Source organism: Ylistrum balloti, unplaced genomic scaffold, assembly GCF_031769215.1.
Source record: "Ylistrum balloti isolate Yb309-2 unplaced genomic scaffold, AGI_CSIRO_Ybal_v1 Utg369806, whole genome shotgun sequence".
NCBI lineage: Eukaryota > Metazoa > Mollusca > Bivalvia > Pectinida > Pectinidae > Ylistrum > Ylistrum balloti.
Window position 1 is genome coordinate 825,797 of NW_026781981.1, and position 9,094 is coordinate 834,890.

At 34.9% G+C, this 9,094-nt stretch overlaps 2 protein-coding genes across 2 annotated transcripts; both read left to right on the forward strand.

The window, feature by feature from the left end:
• The first annotated feature begins 1,630 nt into the window (after positions 1 to 1,630).
• LOC132544659 (pupal cuticle protein 36-like) lies at positions 1,631 to 2,380 on the forward strand. Its single transcript, XM_060208283.1, has 2 exons — positions 1,631 to 2,075; positions 2,325 to 2,380. The coding sequence occupies exons 1-2, from the start codon at positions 1,631 to 1,633 to the stop codon at positions 2,378 to 2,380; spliced, it is 501 nt and encodes a 166-aa protein (XP_060064266.1).
• A 3,952-nt stretch (positions 2,381 to 6,332) lies between these two features.
• LOC132544660 (uncharacterized) lies at positions 6,333 to 6,923 on the forward strand. Its single transcript, XM_060208284.1, has 2 exons — positions 6,333 to 6,666; positions 6,871 to 6,923. The coding sequence occupies exons 1-2, from the start codon at positions 6,333 to 6,335 to the stop codon at positions 6,921 to 6,923; spliced, it is 387 nt and encodes a 128-aa protein (XP_060064267.1).
• Positions 6,924 to 9,094: the final 2,171 nt, after the last annotated feature.

Below are 9,094 nucleotides of genomic sequence, written 5' to 3' on the forward strand. Positions count from 1 at the left end.
ATATCGAGAGCACGAAGTTTATGTTGTGTATAAAATACATCTTTATATTTCATCAAACACTTTCAATTTAGAAAGAGTTTTATTTGTTGTGCATACAAAACAATATTTCCGTTGAATATTCCTCCTTGCGATAATAACTGCCAACTTCTGATGCAGTTTAGCTCTTGAATGATGATATTGACTATTGTGACAGAAGGAGGTAGACCAAGCTTTGACGACCGGCAATCTAAAGTCTCATCAAGTTCCAGTGACTGTAATTTTGATATACAGTGGATGTTCTCCAAACCGGCCATGCATGGAACATAAATATTTGACCTATTTAGAGAGAGTTTGGTTTGTAGAAGTGAAGCAAGTTGTCGGTCCGGACTCAGGCAAAATTGAACTGAAGCCATTCTGTAATTACATTACAAATTCCGTTCGCTTTAAGGTTATTTCCACTATACAAGTCCAAATGAATACAGAAAAAAATTTGAGATGTAAAATTATCTTGGTAAATTGTAAAAATAACGGTACTTATATACTATCCGCGGCTTTAGTCGGACCTATAAATCTGAGCATCGCCTGGCGATCTCGGAAGTACATACAGCCCCACCTATGGTCTGCTTTTCCGAAACTGTTACCAACCAATATATTTGAAGAATGTGTGTTTTTTGTTGATCAATATAAAAATATCATCTAAAACAACGCTCGATTAATGTTTCCATTCTGTAAAAAAAGTATCATTATTCAATTATCCACGATTTAGATGCGGAATGGCGTCTTTCTAACTCTAACTTATGCTCACCTTCTCGTTTCTGTGGAACGATGGACTCGTTAGATATGGTTTCAATTTGTCATTGCCGATAAATTCACATTATGTTTATCTTAAGCATCCTGTCAGTGTAGGTACTGTGTACAAAGCCTACTCATGACAGGCGTACGCGCCAGGGGCAAAGCTTACAATTATCACCCACGGTGCTGATTTCACGGACCGCTGGTCGGGACTTGTGTTCTAATCGTTCAGGGAAATCCGGTTTTCAGAAGGAATTTTCGGTGTCTTTACGTTACATAAAATCGGGAGATTAAGAGCCATGGGTATTAGGAAGGTTTTCCTTACTATAACTAAGTGGACGTCATTCCGGTTTGGGAAGTTGCACTGTATTTGATAAAGTGAATTTATTTGAAAATGAAATGCAAGATTGATTTTTTATGCTCTGACCTATCTGTTACACTATCAGTTACACAATGCTGCTTACTTTGACCGATGCACCATTACTTGTTGTAATATCATGATATAATTACAAACGTAGGTTTCCGGGTGCATTCATAATTCAGCTTGGATTAGGTATATAAATACGAGCTCTACTTTCGTCAAATCATCCTCACTTCATCGTCTCATCTGATCAGGTAAGTTGGATTGGAGATGGAAGATCCAATCATTAGTCAAGTAATGTGATCGTGGTATGAAAATATATCATTTTCTAAAATAGGAATGTGTTGCAAAAAATTAAAAAGTGATCCTAAAGTATATATTTTGTAACGAACATTAATCGATATTGCAAACTCTTCTTTGTATAAATTGTTAATTTTCTTCTATTAACCTCCAGGGGTAACCTTTACCTTTTCTAACTTGATGCTATATATATCCTTGATGACAGTGACTGTAACCCTAGATAAAAAAAATGTCTGGTTTCTTCCTGTAAACGTTGAATTTCTTCTAGAATCTCTGTGTATTCTGAAACAAGCTATAACTTCATACTTCAGGATCAACATGAATTATCTTAAGTTTGCCCTTTCGACCATAACTCTTGCCCTTGTCCTTGGCTGTTGTCTTGGAAATGGCTATGGTGGCTATGGAGGAGGATATGACATGTACGGCGGAGCGATGTATGGAGGATATGGTGGTTACGGAAAAGGCTATGGAGGGGGATATAGCGGATATGGCGGACATGGCAAAGGATACGGAGGGAAAGGATACGGCCATCAAGAAAGGGCTCTGTATATTCCTTACCCTGTACCCGCTGGACCTGCACCAGGATTTGTAGCAGGAGCCGCCGCAGCAGAGTACAACGACGACAACAGTTATCTTTTGTTGTGTGAGTACTAATACAGCATAACATGTCTTAGATATAATGTTTCAGGGGAACGGATTTCCTCCATTGAATCAATGTTTACATAATCACTACAACAAAGTGTGCTTCCATCATGTTCTTGAATATAACACACATATACATATCACATTGTATTGCCCTCGAAACAACAACAAAAGAAAACGTCATAGTGATCTATGTCAACCACGCCTGTTCTTCAATTGACATAGTTGCGACATATTTTGTTATTTTCAGTCGGAGGTGCCCTCTTGTTGTTGCTGCTGATCAATAATAACAACAACAGTGGATAGACCATTTACCATGTAACGGACTACAACGGAAGGTAGGATGTTAAACTTATCATTTAAATCGAGGGTTAAAATAAACCCATTGTCATTTTAGTCTATTTTATGTCATTTCATGAACTAACAACAATATTTTTAATTTTCTGTTTCAGATTGATTTTCTTTGTGCGCGAGACTACTTGGCTGTTACCAAAGACCCCTGTGTGTTTGCGGTCATCATTTTACTTATATATCATTCCTGAATAAAGCATATCATTCCAAACTCTATAGTTTGTCTGTTTATACAATATTGTTCAAGGTATAAAAAGTAAATATAATTTCTTTGCTTTATGTATCTTCTGGAGATCGGTCACAAATTAAGTTAAAATGTAAGACAAAGTCGAGTGTTAAAACGACACAAATTCATGAGCAAATTTCCTTCATACATTAACGAATACTTTTCGTACTCAAAAGTGTCTTCAAAGTGACGTAAATATCACATCAGAGGATACATAACAAAACCTAACATGTGAATCTGCTCGTCGTTGGAAACACAGAAGTTCGACTCACCTGCTAGTGCTTAAGAGTGTAAAGTTGACTATGAAATCAGGTTTGAACGCGGGCATATGAAAAGTCTGAGAAGTGTTTCTTCATGTGGATCATCTGTCGAAAACAACAAAGGATATACTTACATATCAACAGATTAAAACCAAAACTGAAATTTGATGAAACTAGAGGCAAAGACAAAAAAGAAAAAAACGACAAGTTAACGAAATCCTAATTCAAACATAACTATGAAAGCAGGATAAAATCTGAGACTAGAGAAAAATAAAGAAGAATAAGACCAGACCAGGCACTCCAGAAGGATTCCCATTTTCCGCTTTATCAATTACACCTGAAACGTAAATTTTGGTCGTTTCAAGAAGATAAACTCAGATTCCCTTGTGAGATCAAGTTAAATAACAAATGTAACAAAACATCCATTCTAACAAAAGGAATCTAAGTTCGTATCGCATAAGGAACTAAAATGATTCTGAATAAGGCGATTATGATTAACAATAAACTTCGCCATAATCTTCATCAATCTTTCAAAACTCTTGAAAGTAAGCCAGTAAGTATATGTGCTGTCCACATATTTTAAGCAAATCGAGATAATTGATTAAGCCCTTGAAAATCACATTGACTACAACTAGTAAACACCAGAGAATGCTGAATCTATGTTTATACGAATTCCTTGGAAATGTAACGGAAATTCCTCACGTCTTTATCTCTAACGTAGATCAATAAAGCATCGGACATTATGGACATGTTTCACTATGTTTATTCATCATTCTTTATTTTAAAAAATGCAGTAAAGGTAGAAAACGACAGAAGACATGAATGTGATCCATGTCCAGATTAAGCATTTGACCAATTAAATATCTTGACAATCTGAAATTATCGACAAAGTAATTAAATTGAATTGTCGTTCGTTCCCAAGTAATTCTTTGTAACATTTGACTTGTCTTTGTCATAAACAAGCCTGTCTCCTATTCATTCTTTGTAAATAAATAGGGTATGTACTGCTTTAAAATCGTTTCATCTCATCAAATAATACTCATACATTGGTTTCAAGTTGTACAAAGAAAGTTTTCATGAGTACTGCTATCTTACCTTTACGGTATCAAGGTAAGAAAATGCAATATTTTAACAATAAACAGAAGAATTTATAATACTTTCATCGTATTCCTAAGTTTTTTAAGACTTGCTTATCAAGTCGGTTTTGACAAATTTGATTGTCAGGAACAGATTGACCAGTTTCATATTTTATAACTTGACTCCATGATGACTGTAAAGTGAAATAAATAATTTTTTCTATTTCACATCTGTATTTATATAGAGTCTGTTCACTTGAAATATCATAATTTTCATTCTTATGAGCTGATTTTTAAATCAATTTTGAGATCGCTCAATCGAAGTAAATAAAGAAATTAAACAAAAATATTTAGAATTGAGACATTTTCTGAGGGCAAATTTTCGAAAAGTACATATATCTATACAAGAAAAAAAATCAAAATGAAATAAATTTTGCTAATAGTCATATTTACAAGAAATCTAATGACCATATCAATCGTTATATACCCACAAGAACTGAAAATAAAAAACGCAACAGACCCTCCTACATCGGTCGCTCGTCTCGGTCATTTTCTACAAAGAAACCAACATGGATAACTATCCACCCAGCTGTATGATAAGCGTGGTGATTTCATTTTTCATATCGTGAGTTTTCCATTTATTGATAGCAAATTACCTACATTCCCAACCTATGGTGCTTATATGTAGCAGTTGATTCGGTAGTAAGTGACCTGTTCCCATTATCACGTTTAACGTGCATTACATCGTCAACTGACGGATAACTTCGTAACAAAGGGTTTCGAAAGAAGCAGGTTAATGAAAATTATGAGATATGTTACGTTTGTCATTGTGATTTCATAGGGAAATGTTATTTTTTCTTTGTAAGATATCAAGTTTCACGTCTTTGATGCTCGTAATTTTGCCTGTTGGTTCCATTGTTGCATATCTTGCACTCATTGGAGAACGTGAAATTACTTACCTTGATAGACACTTACCCTCGCGGAACACCTGGACTTATTCTCCTTGTACTTTTCCAGGACTCCATTTGCACATTTTCCCTTTGTTTACATTTGAGTTTGGATTATGATTGTTGATGACTTGTTGGTGATTTGCTATTTACAGATATAGTTTTTTTTAAGTAAATACACTGTTTATTCCATATGATAACTTTCTGTAATATTTATTCTGACTGCGAAATTGTTCATGCTATATTTCTGCAATCGAAACATATTCGTTTTATTTTACTGGAAAAGTCTTTAATCTCGACACGATTTAAATGTGATTCGTCTTTGTTCCTTTTGTGTGGTAAAGAATCATTTCAGACAACCTTCGGCAAACGCATTATGATGTTCATTTTGTTTTCGGATAACTTGTTGTAGGGCAATTTTTTCAAGAGTATCTATAAGGCTGAAAAGCTTTGAATATTTACAATATCGAGAGCACGAAGGTTATGTTGTGTATAAACTATACTTTTATATTTCAACAAACACTTTCAGTTTAGAAAGAGTTTGCGAACGACCCCGACACAAAACATGAAAATTTAATGCAGTTGAATTTTATTTATTTTCCATAAAATACAATACAATACCTCCGTTGACTATTCCTCCTTACGATAATACCTGCCTATGTCTGCTGAAGTTTAGCTCTGGAATTGACAGATAATATCGACAATTATAATAGAAGGTATACCAAGTTTTGACCATCGTCAATCTTAAGTCTAAGATGTCGTATCAACTGCCCGACACTTTAATATACTTGATAAAGTACTGTATTTGAAAATAAAAAATGCGAGATTGATTTGTATGCTCTGTCCTATCTGTTACACTATCAGTTACACAATGCTGCTTACTTTGACCGATACACCATTACTGGTTGTAATATCATGATATAATTTCAAACGTAGGTTTCCGGGTGCATTCATAATTCAGCGTGGATTAGGTATATAAATACGAGCTCTACTTTCGTCAAATCATCCTCACTTCATCGTCTCATCTGATCAGGTAAGTTGGATCGGAGATCGAAGATACAAGCATTAATCTAGTAATGTGATCGTGGTATGAAAATAATTCATTTTCTAAAATAGAAATGTGTTGCAAAAATTAAAAAGTGATCCTAAAGTATATATTTTGTAACGAACATTAATCGATATTGCAAACTCTTCTTTGTGTAAATTGTTAATTTTCTTTTATTAACCTTCAGGGGTAACCTTTACCTTTTCTAACTTGATGTTATGTATTTTCTTGATGACAGGGACTGTTACCCTCGATATAAAAAAAAAATGTCTGGTTTCTTCCTGTAAACATTGAATTTCTTTTAGAATCTGTGTATTCTGAAACAAGGTATAACTTCATACTTCAGGATCAGCATGTATTATCTTAAGTTTGCCCTTTCGACCATAACTCTTGCCCTTGTCCTTGGCTGTTGTCTTGGAAATGGCTATGGTGGCTATGGAGGCTATGGAGGAGGATATGACATGTACGGCGGAGCGATGTACGGAGGATATGGTGGTTACGGAAAAGGCTATGGAGGAGGATATGGCGGATATGGCGGACATGGCAAAGGATACGGAGGGAAAGGACACGGTCATCAAGAAAGAGCTCTGTATATTCCTTACCCTGTACCCGCTGGACCTGCACCAGGATTTGTAGCAGGAGCCGCCGCAGCAGAGTACAACGACGATAACAGTTATCTTTTGTTGTGTGAGTATACTCTCTCTCTCTCTCTCTCTCTCTCTCTCTCTCTCTCTCTCTCTCTCTCTCTCTCTCTCTCTCTCTCTCTCTCTCTCTCTCTCTCCCATATTGTGTTGCTCTCAAAGCAACAATTAAACAAGCTTGTATTGCGATCTATGTCAACCACGGCTATTCTTACAATTAACAAAGTTGTACATCTTTTGTTATTTTCAGTCGGAGGTGCCCTCTTGTTACTGCTGCTGTTGAGTAATAACAACATTGGATAGACCATTTACCATGCAACGGACTACAACGGAAGTTAGGATGTTAAAGTTGTCATTTAAATCGAGGTTTAAAATAATCCCATTACCATCGGCGTCTATTTTATGTCATTTCATGAACAAACAACAATATTTTATATTCTCTGTTACAGATTTATTTTCTTTGTGCGCGAGACTCCTTGGCTGTTACCAAAAACCCCTGTTTGTTTGCTGTCAGCATTTTACTTGTTAACATTCCTAAATAAAGCATGTCATTCCAAACTTTATAGTTTGTCTTTTTATACAATACTGTCCAAAGTATAATAAGTGGATAAGATAATTTTTTTAGTATCATCTTGAGTTCGGTCACGAATACTCTTCAAGGTGTATGAAGTGGATTGTATCCCTGTTTTATACATTGCCTGAAGATTGTGCACTAATTTGGTATTAACATATGAAAAAGTCGAGTGTAAAAACGACACAAATTCTTCATAGTGTCGTTAACAATACGATATCAAGAATTGACGCTGTATCACCATATTCAAGTTACTGTGGTTTTGATAAAGTGACTTCATGTGAAAAAAATGTATTCATTTTATTTTCGTTCAACTGGAAAGTTCCTAAATACATCAATATAAAACCGAGTCAGCCTGCTCAGTGGAACCTGTTATAAAACAAATGTTACTCTATACAACCATAAAATCTAAAAATCACAAACACTGCTGTTCGATATTATAACAACGTCTTCGTTCATTATACCTGTGATTTTGTGAATAACAAATGTGAGAAAATGGATAACACGTTTATTCTTTCGTTGTTAATATTAGCCTTTTGATTTATCTCTAATATCCCTGTCAGCTTGAATTTTAATGCAAATACTTGTAAGTTGTTACTATCAACCTGTACACATCATGACATAACAATCATAACTAACTGTGTTCCGCATGCTATGGAGTTTATGCCTGTGACGTCTTTGACACTGCCACAGACAGCATTTTGAGGAGATGAAATTAATTTCTAAATTTTGATCAGTACCAGAGTATAGTTTATTGGATTTTGTTTCGTTGATATATAAGGCGATCATTCCAATTTGTTTTGTTGGCTTTAAATTGGAAATAACATAGTTGAAACTAGATCGACGCAAAGATCAAGTAGATATTGAAAATTTGAAATTGAACAGTAAATCTTTTGTGCTTCTTCACTTCTACAAAATGAATAAAAATTACCATAATGAATGAAAAATGGCCACGCAAGGGGTGACATTTGCATTTATATGTTACAACAAGATCTACAAATCATGCAACAAAGCCATAACTTTCTACCTCCGAGATGTACATTGAAGATATAACGACTACCAATCTAACGGTTATATGAGAATTTTCAATGTTAATTATTTCAAACATTTGAAGACAATTACAAATCGCCTCCCTTTGCATAAACGGCAATGTTATATGTTAGGTTTGAAACATTGGACGTCTTTTTGACTACATGATAAATATTCGTATCATATATAATGTGATTGACAGTTTCTACCCCAATATTCACTAAGAGAAAGATATACCTGGCGGATATCATTAATGAATCAGAAGGGTATTACGTCATGCAGGAAAACATTTTCGTCTCCTTATAGTCTTATATATTTCATATAGAATAAAGTTCGAACATCGACTATCCCGTTTATTTTAAATGTCGCTAAAAAAGTAAACCGTTGCTTTTGCAAATTTGCAAATACAAGCCGAAATTCAAAAGTGTAAAAATCTGCACCTGTTATAGCAGGAATCACACATAAAAATGTATACACACTAATTAACTTGCAAAATGTGAGGAACGACCTACTGACAGCTTGTATTATGTTTCCTTCCGGTTACCAGCTTGGAACTGCTACTACCTTGCTGATAGATCAACCAAGTAGCATTGAGAAATTATGAATTCTGTATCAATTCAGAAATATAATAGCTCTGTTCCTTTATGTATTAATGATAATATTTACATACAAAATATGCTGAAGCAACTTTCCATTATAACGACATTGCCGAAGAAGCAAAGTTCATGTGATTGCCTGTTTAAATTCCCAGCTGTGGTTTTAACCGCTCTGTGCTCGCGGTTATTGACATCTTGTGGGTTAGATAATATTAAATAAATCATACGTATGTCCGGATCTACAGGCACCGATGTACGGTTTAGTGGTTTAGTAACGA